This window comes from Bufo bufo, chromosome 1 (assembly GCF_905171765.1).
Source record: "Bufo bufo chromosome 1, aBufBuf1.1, whole genome shotgun sequence".
NCBI lineage: Eukaryota > Metazoa > Chordata > Amphibia > Anura > Bufonidae > Bufo > Bufo bufo.
Genome location: NC_053389.1, coordinates 821,652,043 through 821,670,768, shown reverse-complemented (window position 1 = coordinate 821,670,768; position 18,726 = coordinate 821,652,043). Strand labels below are relative to the sequence as shown.

The 18,726-nt window shown below is 42.2% G+C and overlaps 1 protein-coding gene across 1 annotated transcript in view; it reads right to left on the bottom strand.

The window, feature by feature from the left end:
- Positions 1-11,037: 11,037 nt before the first annotated feature.
- The window catches only part of LOC120989507 (olfactory receptor 10A7-like), a 64,055-nt gene continuing 56,366 nt past the window's right edge, over positions 11,038-18,726 (bottom strand). The window contains exon 2 of the mRNA XM_040417659.1: positions 11,038-11,958. Within this exon, the coding sequence (XP_040273593.1) occupies positions 11,038-11,958 (921 nt within the window). The remainder of the gene's footprint in view (positions 11,959-18,726) is intronic.

Sequence of the window (18,726 nt, the reverse complement as noted above, 5' to 3'; positions counted from 1 at the left end):
GTGCTCTAAAATGGTGTTTAGTGGATTTGTCCGAAATTAAGCTGAAATGAACCCGAATAGATTCGAGTTTGTCTGCTGTCAAAAAAATAGCAAAGCTCCAACCAAACTCGGTTCAGTCCGAACTGGTTCGCTCGTCCTTACTCAACACAAAGTCACGGTCTGTTAGTTTTACATAGGCATCATCCTACCTGCCACCACCCCTGATAGGCTGAGCCTGAAAAACAATCCCTCTCACTTCCTCCCAGGGCCATGTGAGCATTTTTCTTCTTCCTTGTGTTTTCCTCGCTGACATATGCTGTAGAGTGTCACTGTGCTGCTTTTTACTGGATTTGTCTGAAGAAAACCTGAAAAGCTTTGGGTTCATTTGGAGGACAAATTTTTGTGAAATTCATAACCTGATTCATTACGAGTCAATTCGCTCATCCTCAGCTGGATCTATTTTCACATGGACTGTAGGTTAGTACTGTAATTTACTTTTCAATGCAACCTTATCCAAAAAAAAAGTGCTGCACTATGCAAGTTGTAAGCCGGTGTGAAAAGAATGCTTAGTATTAATAGTGTATTTTTATAAATTAACAAAATTCAAAGTGAAAGAAGAAAAAGGAAATCTAAATCCAATCAATGTTTGGTGTGATTGACCTTTGCCTTCAAAACAGCATCAATTCCTCTAGGCACACTTACACACAGTTTTTGAAGGAACTCAGCATGGAGGTTGTTCCAAACATCTTAGAGAACTAATCCCAGATCTTCTATGGATGTAGACTTACTCAAATCCTTCTGTCTCTTCATGTAATCCCAGACAGACTGGATTATGTTGAGATCATGGCTCTGTGGGGCCATATAATCACTTCCAGGACTCCTTGTTCTTTTTTTTTGCGCTGAAAATACGCCTTAATGACATTGGCTGTATGTTTGGGTTCATTTTCCTGCTGTATAAATTTGAAGCTGATGGTACTGCATGGTGGAAAAGTAGTTGTCTGTATTGTTCAGCACTGGGGACAGCATTAATCCTGATCAAATCCCCAACTTTGTTGAAATGAAGCTCCAAACTAAGGCTACTTTCACACCTGCGTTCAGGTGTCCGCTCGAGCGCTCCGTTTGAAGGAGCTCACGAGCGGTCCTGAACGCAGCCGCCCGGCCGCAATGCATTCTCAATGGAGGCGGATCCACTGAGAATGCATCCGCCTGCCAGCGCTCAGCCTCCGCTCCGCTCAGTGAGCGGACACCTGAACGCTGCTTGCAGCGTTCGGGTGTCCTCCTGGCCGTGCGGAGGCGAGCGGATCCGTCCAGACTTATAATGGAAGTCAATGGGGACGGATCCGTTTGAAGATGACACAGTATGGCTCAATCTTCAAGCGGATCCGTTCCCCATTGACTTACAATGTAAAGTCTGAACGGATCCGCTCAGGCTACTTTCATACTTAGAAAATTTTCTAAGTTTTAATGCAGACGGATCCGTTCTGAACGGATGCGAACGTCTGCATTATCGGAGCGGATCCGTCTGATGAAACATCAGACGGATCCGCTCCGAACGCTAGTGTGAAAGTAGCCTTACATTGTAAGTCTGGACGGATCCGTTTGCCTCCGCACGGCCAGGCGGACACCTGAACGCTGCAAGCTGCGTTCAGGTGTCCGCCTGCTGAGCGGAGCGGAGGACAAACGCTGGCAGACTGATGCATTCTGAGCGGATCCGCATCCATTCAGAATGCATTAGGGCTGGACGGATCCGTTCGGGGCCGCTTGTGAGAGCCTTCAAACGGAACTCACAAGCGGAGCCCCGAACGCTAGTGTGAAAGTAGCATTACAAGGAACCTCTACCATGCTTCACTGCTGCCTGCAGACACTCATTCGTGTACTATCTGGCCCTTCAGTGAGAAAACTGCCTTCTGTTACAGCCAAATATTTGACATTTTGACTCGTCAGTCCAGAGCACCCACTGCAATTCTTCTGCACTCCAGTTCCAATGTTTTTGTACATAGTGTAGTTGTTTGGCCTTGTTTCCATGTCAAAGGTATAGCTTTGTGGACGTAATTCTTCTACTTCTGGTTAGACTTCTTTGAACAGTAGATGGGTGAACTTGAGTCCCACTGGTTTCTGCAAGTTCTGAGCTGATGGCACTGCTGGAGTAAGCATGATGTGTCTTAAATTTTCTGCACTGTTTTTAGCACAGCTCAGAACCCCAAAGCTGCACAACCCCTATAGGTTTCCTTTGCAGTGATAAGAGATTGTATTATGGTTTAAATATTGTGGCCATCTATGGACTCAGCTTCCACCTCTCCTGCCCCCAATCCATGCCCTCTCCATAATCTCATCCACTAGCAAAATCTGGATGACATATGAAGATTAGACCAGCAGCAAAGATGTTACCCTTTTCTCCCACCCAATCTAAACTTCTATGCTCATAGACCTTACATTAGTCGACAAACTGTTAATTAAAAAAAAAGGAATGAGTGAATAGAATTTAAAAGACTGAGTGAATAGAGTTTAAAATTCCGATTCATCAGAATCTGAATTTATTGAGAAGAATTGTTGGCGAATTTTGATTTTAGTGAGAGAGAATGATTTTTCAAGCATTAAAAGCACTTTTGTTATGGGTAGAATTAATTCGTACCCAAATTGAATCACAAGGTTAATTCAGACTAATTGTACCAGAAACATATTTTAAGAAATTTGCTCATCTCTATTCTAGAGCGAGAGATGACTATTTGAAACTCTGAGGCCTTTTAGGAGTCATGACTATGATAGCACCCCAGAGTTGCTACATAATGTATAGTGGAAAAACGTTAGAAAATGTTAATTATAACTAGAGATCAGCAAATCAAATCCCACTAAGTAAAGTTCGATCTGAATTTCAGGATATATTTGATTCACCTCGAAGCCAACTCTCCTTGTGCCTCGTGTTAGCGAATCAATATACCTGAAATAGTGTAAAAAACAAAAAAAATTATACTTACCTTCTCCATTTGCTCTCGACGGGCCGCCAGCCACCATCTTAATTGAAGATCTCGGCCAAAATCCCATGCGTGGTGATGACGACGTCACCACGCCAGCTGGCGTGATGACTTTATCTCGCGCCCCGCGAGATTTCGCTCCAAATCTTCAAGCAAGATGGTGGCGGCCGGCCAGTCGTGAGCAAATGGAAGCGATAAGTTTGATTTCATTTTCTTAAAATTTTCTTTTGCAGCTATTGTAGCTCCCTGTCTTTGCCCCCGCTACTTACAAAAATAATGCGCTTCATGATGATGTAATTTGTCACAAAGCAAATTTTTTGGTAACATTCGGCGAATCAGCCAAATCAAACTTTTCATAAATTTGCTCATCTCTAATTATAACACACTTCAAGAGACAAGTTTAGAGTTTGTTTTCAAATAAAGCAATGCATTTATCACCTTATCTCCAATATTAATATTATTCAGATAGTCCAAAAATATTCAAAACTGTAACTCCCAAATTACTGGTTTCATGAACCTTCAAAATGACTTTTTCTTAAAAAGGAAAGCATTTATCCAACAAATACTTACATCAAGTCCATGTCCATGTCCATGTTCTGGAAGAAACATTGTGCTATAGATAAAATGTATGAAATGGTTTACAACTTCTGAGTATTGTCCTTCTTATGTGATAGAATATACAAACCATAACATGATGGACTCCCTGTATATATACATTGAGTGCATGAACTTCTTGGAGAATATTTGCCTGTTGTCTCCTGAGCTTTGGTTGAGTGATTAACATAAAAGTAAACTTATTCATAATGAACTTTAACTTTGTTTCTGTTAAATATAGTCTAACGTCAAGGGAATAAAGTCTAGAAGTTCATTAAAACAGTGAGCACAGGAGGAAAGTTTATTGCTTAAAGTAAATATAGTACTTTTATACATTTAAGACTTGGTGATGTATAGGATAACATTGGGCCTCATGCACAAATGTACTGTAGCTACTACCATGTTAGGGATATTTTCAGCACCAGAATAAATTGGTCACCATTACTTTGCACAGCGGTGCTTGTGGTCATTCACTTGAATGGAGCTAAATGTAATTTCCCAGATGTCATTATAGGTGATAAGTGTCTACCAATCATGAGAATGGGGGCCATTTCTTCATGAGTTTCTGCCACCCCATTCAACTCTATGGAACTGGTGGAGATACCCAAGAATAGCTGCTTGGCTATCTCTGCCAGCCTCATAGAGCTGAATGGATCAGCAGTGTGCATGAATGACAGGGAGCAAGGACCCTCATTCTTATGATCAGTGGCGGCCAGTGATCAGAAAGGTCGATCAGACATGTATCCCCTCTATTGCAGATAGGGGATAAGTTGTCTATATGTGACAACCCCTTTAGCTCCACTTTGTGTCAGTCGGGTTCACACACCAGGCGCTTAGCCAACTGCTCTATATCATCCCCCATGGACATTCTTCAGTCCCGACAGAAGCAGGGTAGAGCGCTGCTCCCACTTCCCCTCCTATCACATGTGTAAAGTAAAGCTTTACTGTCACGCTCTAGTGTGGGAGGGCAACCCCACACGGAACATAGGAGGGAAACGGAAATGGAAATAAAGCCTGGAAACTAGAGAAGAAAGATGGATACCTCCTAGTAAAAACCCTAATCAAAGCCCTGACTGAGTACCAGTATGAACAGACCCCAGAGGTAGGTGAGTTCATACACAGGAATACCTAAAGTCCTATCTAACCCTAAAGGACCCTGGTACTAATGACAGGAATGAGACAACCTGTTCCTCCAAAAGGAAGGATGAACGAGAGTCTCCCTAAGGTCTAATACAAATCGACAAGCAAATGCAAAACACAGAAAAGCCAAAATACAAAGTTAAAGGTAACAGTTAACTACCAAGAAGCTATGGCAGCACCAGGAACTCAGCCGCGATCAAAACACCAGCTATCCACAAGTCCAACTGAAGCTATTAACTGCACCGCATTGTGGCAGAAACATCTATAAATAGGGAAAGTTAGATAAGCACAAGTGCAACCTCTGGAAGTTAAGGGTGTGGCCAGTACCAGAAACAACACAGACGTCTATTGATCCACAAGGTAACATAGTAACATAGTACATAAGGCCGAAAAAAGACATTTGTCCATCCAGTTCGGCCTGTTATCCTGCAAGTTGATCCAGAGGAAGGGGAAAAAAAAGTGGGGTAGAAGCCAATTTCCCCCACTTTAGGGGAATAAAAAATTCCTTCCCGACTCCAATCAGGCATCAGAATAACTCCCTGGATCAACGACCCCTCTCTAGTAGCTATAGCTTGTAATATTATTACGCTCCAGAAATACATCCAGGCCCCTCTTGAACTCCTTTATTGTACTCCCCATCACCACCTCCTCAGGCAGAGAGTTCCATAGTCTCACTGCTCTTACCCTAAAGAATCCTCTTCTATGTTTGTGTACAAACCTTCTTTCCTCCAGACGCAGAGGATGTCCCCTCGTCACAGTCACAGTCCTGGGGATAAATAGATGATGGGATAGATCTCTGTACTGACCCAAGATATATTTATACATATTAATTAGATCTCCCCTCATTCGTCTTTTTTCTAAAGTGAATAACCCTAATTTTAATAATCTTTCAGGGTACTGTAGTTGCCCCATTCCAGTTATTACTTTAGTTGCCCTCCTCTGGACCGTCTCCAGCTCTGCTATGTCTGCCTTGTTTACAGGAGCCCAGAACTGTACACAGTACTCCATGTGTGGTCTGACTAGCGATTTGTAAAGTGGTAGGACTATGTTCTTATCACTGGCATCTATGCCCCTTCTGATGCAACCCATTATCTTATTGGCCTTGGCAGCAGCTGCCTGACACTGGTTTTTGCAGCTTAGTTTGCTGTTTATTAAAATTCCTAGATCCTTTTCCATGTCAGTGTTACCGAGTGTTTTACCATTTAGTATGTACGGGTGACTTGCATTATTCCTTCCCATGTGCATAACTTTACATTTGTCAGTGTTAAACCTCAACTGCCACTTATCTGCCCAAGCCTCCAATCTATCCAGATCCCTCTGTAGTAGTATACTGTCCTCTTCAGTGTTAATTACTTTACACAGTTTAGTGTCATCTGCGAAAATTGATACTTTACTATGCAAGCCTTCTACGAGATCATTAATAAATATATTGAAGAGAATAGGGCCCAATACAGGGAGTGCAGAATTATTAGGCAAATGAGTATTTTGACCACATCATCCTCTTTATGCATGTTGTCTTACTCCAAGCTGTATAGGCTCGAAAGCCTACTACCAATTAAGCATATTAGGTGATGTGCATCTCTGTAATGAGAAGGGGTGTGGTCTAATGACATCAACACCCTATATTAGGTGTGCATAATTATTAGGCAACTTCCTTTCCTTTGGCAAAATGGGTCAAAAGAAGGACTTGACAGGCTCAGAAAAGTAAAAAATAGTGAGATATCTTGCAGAGGGATGCAGCACTCTTAAAATTGCAAAGCTTCTGAAGCGTGATCATCGAACAATCAAGCGTTTCATTCAAAATAGTCAACAGGGTCGCAAGAAGCGTGTGGAAAAACCAAGGCGCAAAATAACTGCCCATGAACTGAGAAAAGTCAAGCATGCAGCTGCCAAGATGCCACTTGCCACCAGTTTGGCCATATTTCAGAGCTGCAACATCACTGGAGTGCCCAAAAGCACAATGTGTGCAATACTCAGAGACATGCCCAAGGTAAGAAAGGCTGAAAGACGACCACCACTGAACAAGACACACAAGCTGAAACGTCAAGACTGGGCCAAGAAATATCTCAAGACTGATTTTGAAATGAGAGTGAGTCTTGATGGGCCAGATGGATGGGCCCGTGGCTGGATTGGTAAAGGGCAGAGAGCTCCAGTCCGACTCAGACGCCAGCAAGGTGGAGGTGGAGTACTGGTTTGGGCTGGTATCATCAAAGATGAGCTTCTGGGGCCTTTTCGGGTTGAGGATGGAGTCAAGCTCAACTCCCAGTCCTACTGCCAGTTTCTGGAAGACACCTTCTTCAAGCAGTGGTACAGGAAGAGGTCTGCATCCTTCAAGAAAAACATGATTTTCATGCAGGACAATGCTCCATCACACGCGTCCAAGTACTCCACAGCGTGGCTGGCAAGAAAGGGTATAAAAGAAGAAAATCTAATGACATGGCCTCCTTGTTCACCTGATCTGAACCCCATTGAGAACCTGTGGTCCATCATCAAATGTGAGATTTACAAGGATTTACAAGGAGGGAAAACAGTACACCTCTCTGAACAGTGTCTGGGAGGCTGTGGTTGCTGCTGCACGCAATGTTGATGGTGAACAGATCAAAACACTGACAGAATCCATGGATGGCAGGCTTTGGAGTGTCCTTGCAAAGAAAGGTGGCTATATTGGTCACTGATTTGTTTTTGTTTTGTTTTTGAATGTCAGAAATGTATATTTGTGAATGTTGAGATGTTATATTGGTTTCACTGGTAAAAATAAATAATTGAAATGGGTATATATTTGTTTTTTAAGTTGCCTAATAATTATGCACAGTAATAGTCACCTGCACACACAGATATTCCCCTAAAATAGCTAAAACTAAAAACAAACTAAAAACTACTTCCAAAAATATTCAGCTTTGATATTAATGAGTTTTTTGGGTTCATTGAGAACATGGTTGTTGTTCAATAATAAAATTAATCCTCAAGAATACAACTTACCTAATAATTCTGCACTCCCTGTACAGACCCCTGAGGTACCCCACTAGTGACAGTGACCCAATCTGAGTGTGTACCGTTAATAACCACCCTTTGTTTTCTATCACTCAGCCAGTTACCCACATACAGACGTTTTCTCCCAGTCTGAGCATTCTCATTTTATATACTAACCTTTTATGTGGTACACTGTCAAATGCTTTGGAGAAGTCCAGATATACGACATCCATTGATTTGCCACTGTCAAGTCTAGAACTTACCTCCTCATAGAAACTGATTCAATTAGTTTGACATGATCGATCCCACATGAAGCCATGCTGATATGGCGTTATTTGCTTATTTCCGTTGAGATGCTCTAAGATAGCATCTCTCAGAAAACCTTCAAACAGTTTACCCACAACAGATGTTAAACTTACCGGCCTATAGTTTCCAGGCTCTGTTTTTGGCCCCTTTTTGAATATTGGCACCACATATGCCACGCGCCAATCCTGTGGGACATTCCCTGTCAGTATAGAGTCTGCAAATATCAGAAATAAGGGTCTGGCTATGACATTACTTAATTCCTTTAGGATACGGGGGTGTATGCCATCCGGTCCTGGCGATTTGTCTATTTTAATCTTTTTAAGTCGCTGATGTACTTCTTCCTGGGTCAGACAGGACACTTTTAATGGGGAATTTATTTTTACATTCTGCATGTCATCTGACAGTTTATTTTCCTCATGTCAAATCAAACCACATGTTGCCAGCAGTGTTGAGTACGAATATTAGAATCACAAATTTTAATCGCGAATATCGCCACTTCGAGAATTTGCAAATATTTTGAATATAGTCCTACATATTTGTATTCGTGAATAGCGTTGAATATTCTAATCGCGAATTTATCGCAAATATATTACATTGTCGATTTTTCAAATCAAGCTCACAATGACTGGAGATCACGAATTCTCGAATTTGTGAATTTATGGCAAATATTCGTCCCAAAATTTGCGAAATATCGCAAATTCGAATATTGCCTATACTGCTAATCACTAGTTGCCAGTAGATAAGATGCAAAGCTTCGAAAAATTTATCCACCGACCGGAGAGACTGCAATCCGGTCGGCAGAGAAAAAGCCTATGAGTGCGCATCCCCCTTAAGCAATGAAATAAGCACACCAACTCTGCTTCTCATCCTCAGATAAGTGTGGACGTAGACCTAAAATACAGTTTGCACGCCTCCCTAAACAGAATGAAATTATCACATCCCCCAGAGAATCTGTCCGGGAGGACAAGTTTAGGCTCCAGATAGGCCTGATCACCACCAGGACCAACAGCCTGTGGTCTCTGAATCTGCAAGATGGTCGTGTGGAGGTCAGCTTATTCCAAAGACAGCCATTGCAACTGTCCTGCCAGTACAGCAATTGGATCGATGGCTGCACTCAAACAAACAAAACTAAAAATATGATGGTTTTGGCGGTTTATAATGTCACGCCCTAGTGTGGGAGGGAAACCCCACAATGAACAGGGGAAAGGAAATAAGTCCTGGAAACTAGGAAAGGAAGATGGACACCTCCTTGTGAAAACCCTAACCAAAGCCCTGACTGACTACAAGTATGAATAGACTCCAGAAGTATTTTAGTTCATACACAGGAATACCTATGGTTTTATCTAACCCTAAACCTGGTACTAATGACAGGAATGAGACAACCTGTTCCTCTAAAAAGAAGGATGAAAAGGAGTCTCTCTAAGGCCTAATGCAAAACGACAAGGAAATGAAACACACAGAAAAGCCAAAATACAAAGGGAAAGGTAACACTTAACTTCTAAGAAGCTAAGGCAGCACTAGGAACTCAGTCGACATCCAAACACCAGCTATCCACATGTCCAACTGAAGCTATAAACCGCACAGCATTGTGGGAGAAGCAAATATAAATAGGGAAAGTTAGATGACCACAATAGCAACACCTGGAGGTTAAGGGTGTGGCCAGTACCAGATCTGCCAGGCTGATGGGAGGTTCATACCCTACGCCGTACCCTCCGACCCTGGGGAAAGATGACGTCCCCGTCTTACTGACAGAGGTTAAGGGTGTGGACAGTACAAGAAACAACACAGACACCTATTGATCCACATGGTAAACATGTCAAATCAAACCACATGTTGCCAGTCTCAAAGATCTCCTCTCACTCACTGTCGCGAGGAAGTCCGTATGTCTCGGTACATCCGTGACAATTACCAAGCGGTGTTAGAGCTGATCGACCCGGGCGAGAATAGCCACACAGGCGATCTGTTGATAAAGTGCAACAAGCAGCAAAAGTGATGAGCGGCCTGGGCAATATTCGTTTCCACAACATTTCACTAATATTTGCATTAAATTCACAAATTCTTGAATTCGTTATCTCCAGTCATTATTTTCGCGATTGCTCAAATCGGCACTAATGATGCAAATATTTTTTGTGCAATACATGCAACTTCACATTTTATGAGGTCTGACTACATATTAATGATTGGTGCACTAAGTATTGTTGTGACATCACAGCACTATGTCTGTAGCATGTATATATGGACAGCAGAGAAACAGTAGTTCCTATCACACTACCTAACACTAGAGATGTCCCGAACTATTCGCCGGCGAATAGTTCCCGGCGAACATAGCTTGTTCGCGCTCGCCGCGGCGGGCGAACATATGCGATGTTCGGTCCGCCCCCTATACGTCATCATTGAGCAAACTTTGACCCTGTACCTCACAGTCAGCAGACACATTCCAGCCAATCAGCAGCAGACCCTCCCTCCCAGACCCTCCCACCTCCTATCAAATAGCAAGGACAGCATGTACGGTGTATTGCGGGAAGTCACCGTACTTTTGAATTCTTGTCAGAAAATCATCTCTCAATGAATTTATTCTCATATTTCACTCTACAACATGGAAAATGTGCTGGTAATCTATTATAACAGATTGGGTTTCCCAGTTCATCTCCACTAAACCTGCCAAAAAATCCTTAAGATTATGACCACTTAATGGTGAACTCTAACCTTGGTCCAATGGTTGAAGCTTATCAATCACAGTTAGGGTTGGTATATTTACTTTTACGTGTCACTCTTTGATCTAACTTATTTCAGTATAGGCCATTATTTGTATTACTATTGTTATTTCCTGCATTACACCCATGAAACAGGCGTTACAACATCTAATTAAAAATAGACATGAGATATTCTGTATGTTCTTCTTTAGCTGACGTCCTTCTTTGTCAATGACATGATCGTTTGTTACTTTCTGTATGGGCTCCTGCATAAATCCTAGATTCAGGTTTCTATTACTGGAAAAATATGAAAAAGTAAATTAAATGAAAAATATGAAAAAGTAAAACAAGAAAAAATATGAAAAAGTAGATATTAATGTTAATCAAGGTTTATTAAATGAAATATTTTTTACGGCTTTCTTAATGTCTTTATTCCTCAGGCTGTATACAATGGGATTAATCAATGGAGTAAACACAGTATATAGCAGGGAGAGGTGTTTATTAACATCCCATGTCTGACCAGTTCTTGGAATAAAATAAACACTGAAAAGAGTCCCGTAGAATATGGAGACCACAATGAGGTGGGAGCTACAGGTGGAGAAGGCTTTCTGTCTACCGGTACTGGATGGGATCCTTAAGATTTCTAAAACAATACAAATGTAAGACACTACAATGAGTGCGGTTGGAATGAAGACAATTGGAAAGCCTATTAAATAAATCTCTAAGTGAAAAATGAAGGTGTCAGAACAGGCAAGTTCTAGTAAAGGAAGAAGATCACAGAATAAATGGTCAATGATATTGGGTCCACAATAGAATAGCTTTGATGGTGTTATGGTGAGAATAAATGAAACAATAATACCCAAAAACCAACACATAGTGACTGACTTAACACAAAATGCATTTGTCATGATGGTGGTGTAACGGAGGGGATTACAGATGGCCATATATCTGTCATAAGACATCAATGTGAGAAGAAGACATTCAACTATTTCTGCAGCACAGAAAAAATATAACTGTGTCATACAGGCAATAAAACTGATGGTTCCTCCATTTTTCAGCAAGATGTGGAGTATTTTGGGGACAATATTTGTGGGCAACAAGATGTCATTGATGGAGAGTTGTGAGATGAAAAAGTACATCGGAGATTGGAGGTTCTTACTGGTGGACACCAGTGTGATGATTAAGATATTTCCACATATTGTGGTGCCAAAAATAACAAAGAACAGAAGGAATAAGAGATATCTCAAATGTTGACTGCCTTGAAAACCTAAGAGTAAAAATTCTGTGACTACAGTCAGATTTGTCTGCAAATAGAATAGGAAAGTAAAGAAAGCTCAAGTAAACCTCAAATTACATAAAACTAGACTGTATTTTTCAAGAACATAACAAATTAGAACAAAGGCAGATAATGGCAAAAAATAACAGAAAAAAGTTTTACTTGGGGCTTGTTCTCACCAGGGTTAGGAATTTCATTATAGTGCTCCCTTATAATAGAGTTATAACTGAATATAACAGAATTTTAGGACGGAATGCAAAACTGAACCCTTTAAGGCATTCAGGCATTCTGTTTTGCTCCGTCCTAATACATGTCTTTTTTTTTCTGTCATGTATAACGGAACAAAACGGAACCGTTATCTGTGCCCATAGACATGTACAGTCCTGATCAAAAGTTTAAGACCACTTGAAAAATGGCAAATAAAATCGTATTTAGCATGGCTGGATCTTAACAAGGTTCCAAGTAGAGCTTCAACATGCAACAAGAAGAAATGGGAGTGAGACAAAACATTTTTTTGAGCATTAAATTTAATGAAAACAACGAATAAACTGAAACAGGCTGTTTTTCAGCTGATCAAAAGTTTAGGACCACACCTCCAAAAAAAAACTAAACCCCCCCAAAACAGAAATCCAACTTCCAAACATGAACTCAGTAATGAGTAGCTCCGCCATATTTTTTATCACTTCCAAAATTTGTTTCGGCATTCTTGATGCATGCGTTTCCATGAGGTGAGTGGGAACATTTCTCCAAGTGGTGAAGATGGCCGCACGAAGGCCATCTACTGTCTGGAACTGTTGTCGATTTTTGTAAACTTCCCTTGCCATCCATCCCCAAAGGTTTTCAATTGGATTTAGATCAGGGGAACACGCAGGATGGGCCAAAAGAGTGATGTTATTCTCCTGGAAGAAGTCCCTTGTCCTGCGGGCATTGTGTACTGTAGCGTTGTCCTGATGAAAAACCCAGTTGTTACCACACAGACAAGGGGCCTCAGTCATGAGGAATGCTCTCTGCAACATCTGGACATAGTCAGCGGCCGTTTGACGCCCCTGCACTTCCTGAAGCTCCATTGTTCCACTGAAGGAAAAAGCACCCCAGACCATTATGGCGCCCCCTCCACTGTGGCGCGTAGAAAACATCTCAGGTGGGATCTGCTTGTCATGCCAGTAATGTTGGAAACCATCAGGACCATCAAGGTAAAAAAAAATTCTCATCATAGAATAAAACTTTCTTCCACCTTTGAATGTCCCATGTTTGGTGCTCTCTTGAAAAGTCCAAACGAGCAGTTCTGTGGCGTTCAAGGAGACGAGGTCTTTGAAGAAGATTTTTGTTTTTGAAGCCCTTCAGTCTCAGATTCTGTCTGATGGTTATGGGGCTGCAGTCAGCACCAGTAAGGGCCTTAATTTGGGTCGACGATCGTCCAGTGTCTTGACGGACAGCCAATTGGATCCTCCGGCTCAGTGACTTTTTTGTTCCATAACCCTCAGGATCATTTAAGAAATTCCAAATGACTGTCTTACTGCGTCCCACCTCAGCAGCGATGGCGCGCTGTGAGAGACCCTGCTTATGCAGTTCAACAACCCGACCACGTTCAAAAAGGGAGAGTTTTTTTGCCTTTGCCATCACAACGTGTGACTACCTGACAGAAAATGACAATGAATCCACATCTTTGCACAGATTTGGCCTTTTAAAGGCATGTGGTCCTAAAATTTCGATCAGCTGAAAAACAGCCAGTTTCAGTTTAATCGTTATTTTCAATTAATTGAATGCTCAAAAAATGTTTTGTCTCACTCCCATTTTTTATTGTTGCATGTTGAAGCTCTACTTGGAACCTTGTTAAGATCCAACAATGTAAAATATGATTTTTTGCCATTTTTCAAGTGGTCTTAAACTTTTGATCAGGACTGTATTAGGAAGGAGCAAAACGGAATGACTCTTAAAGGGTTCAGTTTTGATTTCCGTTCAAAAATTCTGTTATATTCAGTTATAACTCTATTACAAGGAAACACTATAACAGAATTCCTAACGCTGGTGATAACCCACCCTTAGCTGTTAAATACCCCCCCCCCCTTTATTGACAGGGCTGAACAACAGGCTGAGAGCAAAGCCCTGTCCTAAAGATGTGTGTTGGCATGTAAATATCATATACACTATGTACTATAGCTTCACCACACTGAAGCTAATCTACATCTAACTTCTTTATTTACAGGAACAATATATGATTATAGATGCCAGTAATGTGTATTAGCTTTCTGAGAATTGAAAAAAATTATACTTTTCTATATGGCAGTGTTATAGGTTGGTGGTATAGTGGTCTAACATGCATGTAGAGATACTAGGTTCAAGTTCCAGGAGAAGCTTAAATATTTAATTTTTCTGTCATTTTTTTCTCTTTTATTTAAAACATCATAAAAAGGCTATACTATAATAAATGAATAATAATAATACTAATTAGAGATGAATGCAAATTTCCTCGTGCTTCGTGGTGACAAATCACAATTTTCCTAAAATGGCTGCTGCACGTGTGAAAACATGGGGCAAGGAACTCTGGGAAGGCGGGATCACCCAGATTGACATTCCTGCATGCAGCCAATTAGCAGCCAGCCAGCCCTGTGATCTCACAGCACTATAAATACAGCAGCCATCTTGGATTCAGACATTTTCCAGTGTTCTGAGTGCAGGGACAGACGTGAGAAGGCGCAAGGGACAGCAATAGGATAAACCTGATTTTGAAAAAAATAAAAATAAAAAATGATTTATAAGTGCAGGGAAACGATAGGGAGGAATCATTGCACAGCATCTTAGTGCAGGGAGAGACGTCAGAAGGCACTAGGGACAGTGCTAGAAAATCGATTTACATGTGCAGGGAAATATTATTTGGGGATCGAAATAGCCATTATACTGCTCTGTAATTCCAGCTATTTGTTCTTGAGGTCCAAGTTCTATGTTGAAAAGCCTTTAGTGGCTTAAATCTGTGGAAAAAGAAAAATATATTCTCAGTTCACTTCTGCAGTTATATGCGGTGAAAGATTTTAGTGGCCTATTTCAGTACAAAAAGAAAAATATATACACACTTCACTGTTGCAGTTATTTGTGGTAAAAGCGGTTAATGGACTATTTCAATACAGAAAGAAAAATATATACGCAATTCACTTTTGCAGTTATTTGTGGTAAAAGCATTTAGTGGCCTATTTCAGTACATATGGAAAAACATACGCATTTCATTGTTGCAGTTTTTTGTGGTGAAAGCGTTTAGTGGTCTATTTCAGTACAGAAAGAAAAATATGTACGCACTTCACAGTTGCAGTTATTTGTGGTAAAAGCATTTAGTGTCCTATTTCAGTACAAAAATAAAATATATATATATGCACTATATATATATGCTGGTCAATGACATGAAGATAGCTGGGACCTCAGTTTCAAAGGTCACTGTCGGTAGAACACTACGCCGTCATGGTTTCAAATCATGCATTGCACGGAAGGTTCCCCTGCTCAAGTCATCACATGTCCAGGTCCGTCTGAAGTTTGCCAATGACCATCTGGATGATCCAGAGGAGGCATGTGAGAAAGTCATGTGGTCAGATGAGACCAAAGTAGAACTTTTTAGTCTAAACTTCACTTGTCGTGTTTGGAGGAAATAGAAGGATGAGTTGCATCCCAAGAACACCATCCCTACTGTGAAGCATGGGGGTGGTAACATCATTTTTTGGGGGTGCTTTTCTGTGCAGGGGACAGGACGACTGCACTGTATTAAGGAGAAGATGAATGGGGCCATTTATTGTGAGATTTTGAGCAACAACCTCCTTCCCTCAGTCAGAGCATTGAAGATGGGTCGTTGCTGGGTCTTCCAACATGACAACGACCCGTAGCACACAGCCAGGATAACCAAGGAGTGGCTCTGTAAGAAGCATATCAAGGTACTGGAGTGGCCTAGCCAGTCTCCAGACATAAATCCAATAGAACATATTTGGAGGGAGCTGAAACTCTGTGTTGCTCAGTGACAGCCCCGAAACCCGACAGATCTAGAGGAGATCTGTGTGGCGGAGTGGGCTAAAATCCCTGTTGCAGTGTGTGCATTCCTGGCCAAGAACTACAGGAAACGTTTGACCTTTGTAATTGCAAACAAAGGCTTCTGTACCAAATATTAACACTGATTTTCTCAGGTGTTCAAATACTTATGTTCAGCAGTGCAAGACAAATACATTCTTTAAAAATCATACAATGTGATTTCCTGTTTTTTTATTTTGTCTCTCAGAGTGGGAATGCACCTACAGTACAATGTGACTTTCAGACCTCTCCATGATTTCTAAGTAGGAGAACTTGCAAAATCACAGGGTGTTCAAATACTTCTGTCCCTCTCTGTATATTATCTATGTTAGAAACTATATTATATGTATATCATACCCCTCAGTATATCACACCTATCGATAGCACACTGTCTCGGGGCGCAAAAGGCTCACTCTGTCTCCCATCAGCCGCAGACCTGCTGCTTAGCTTCAGGAGTGAGGATCTGTGTTTGGCCTCGTTCCCAGGGCGGCTTTGCTAGCTGGGAGGCTCCCTGCTTCTAGGTCTGCCTTGAGCGCCGATCTGATCACTCGGTGCTCGACTTGTCTGTCTGTCGGTCATGTGATGCTGGCCACGTCACATGACCCTCAGACCCCACTATAAATACAGGCAGCCTGCTGGCCACAGGTTGCCTGTTAATTCTAGGTTCCTGGCTATTTGTTGGACTACTGAATACTCACCTGATCCTGTTCCCTGACGATCCTTTGCCTGCTCCTCCTGTACTGCGCATCCCTCCTGGTATTGTGACCTCAGCTCCCACCTGACTACTCTTTGCGGACTCCTCTGGTACTTCTCTACTCTCCTGGTATTTGACCCCGGCTTCTCCTGACCATTCTTTGCTTAACCCTTTGAACTGCGTAGCTCTCTTGGTTCTGACCCGGTCCGTTCACCTTCCGTAATTTGTCTTGTCTGTCTTCCCTGCACATATCCTAAGTAAGGGACTGTCGTCAAGTTGTCCCTGTCATCAGAACTCGTGAGGCAAGTAGGCAGGGCTAGGGGTGAGGGTGGAGCGCAGTGGTCACTATCCTTCCCCCTGTGTGTGTGTGGACGTGACCGTTATAGATTAACAGGCCCAATAACCACTGTATCATGAATCCTCTTGTGACCCTGACTGACCATGTCTCTAACCTGACACATATGGTGCAGGAGCTAGGAGAGAAACTCTGTTCTTTTCAGTTAGGACAAGGTTCTTCCACTCCTCAGCCCTCCAGTCCACATTTTGAGCCCCAGATCAATCTCCCAGAACCCTTTTCTGGAGCCCGTAAGAGGTTTCTCTCCTTTAAGGAGAGTTGCAAACTCTACTTCCGTTTGCGCCCCGTGTCCTCCGGTCCCGAGAGCCAACGCATGGGTATTATCATTTCTCTACTACAGGGTGACCCCCAGGACTGGGCATTCTCGTTACCTCCTGGGGCCAGTTGTCTAACTTCTGTGGAGGTTTTTTTTCAGGCCCTAGGTACCCTCTATGACGAACCAGACAGGGCCCTGGTAGCCGAGACGGCTCTCAGGGCACTGGTTCAGGGCCATCTCCCTGCGGAGGAGTATTGCACCCAATTCAGACAGTGGTGTGTCCCCTCGGAATGGAATTAACCAGCCCTGAAGAGTCAGTTTAGGTCTGGTCTGTCTGATAATTTAAAAAGATCTATTAGTCAGTTATCAAATTCCAGAGACCTTAGAGGAGATGATGACCCTAGTTGTCCGACTTGATCGATGAGTTAGAGAGAGACGACAAGAACGACAGTTCTGTTCTCAGATGGTGGTCCAGCCAGAGGCCTTTTCCAGGGACAACACTGGGGTAATCTTTGTCGCAGACGCGGAGAGTGCTTCTACTGTGGAGATCCTGGCCATTGGATCAACAAGTGTCCTAAGAGGGTCCACTCTGACAAGTCTCCTAAGGCAAAACAACCTAAAGACCAGGTACACCCTGATTTTTCTAAATGTAAGCTTTTGGTACCCATAACAATTTCTCTGGGGGTTAATAAGTGGCCGGGTAAGGCCTTTATTGATTTCAGTTCAGCGGCCAGCTTTATTGACTTTGAATATGCTAGTAAATTGGGTATTCCAATGTTTGCTTTTCCTACACCTATCCATGTCATGGCTATTGATGCTACTCCCCTGATTGGTGGTACGGTGAGGTCATGTACCTCTGAAATTTCTCTAACCGTGGGTGTGTGCCACTCTAAGAGATGTTCTCTTTTAGTCCTGGAGAACCTACCGGTTGAGGTGGTACTAGGGTTGCCTTGGCTCCGTTTACATAACCCCACAATAGATTGGTCCAATAGAGAGTTGGTGAAATGGGGACCTAAGTGTGACTCATGCTTGTCCGTGGTCCAGGCTGGGGTTTCAGTAAGGTCTAATACATTACCCTAAGTTATTAAGGAATATTCTGATGTATTCTCATCCCCTACTCCAGAGGTTCTACCCCCCCCCCATAGACCTTATGATTGCGCCATAGATCTAATAGAGGGTGCCAAATTTCCTAAAGGGCGAATTTATAATCTTTCTAAGCCTGAACGCAAGGCTATGGAGGACTATATTAAGGAGAACCTTGCTAAAGGGCATATTAGACCTTCGGTCTCTCCTATGGGAGCAGGGTTTTTCTTTGTTAAGAAGAAGAATGGTGGTCTTAGACCTTGTATTGATTACCGGAGATTAAATAAAATCACTGTCCAAAATAGATGCTCTCTACCATTGATTCCGGATTTATTTAACCAGGTTCTGGGGGCAACCTGGTTTT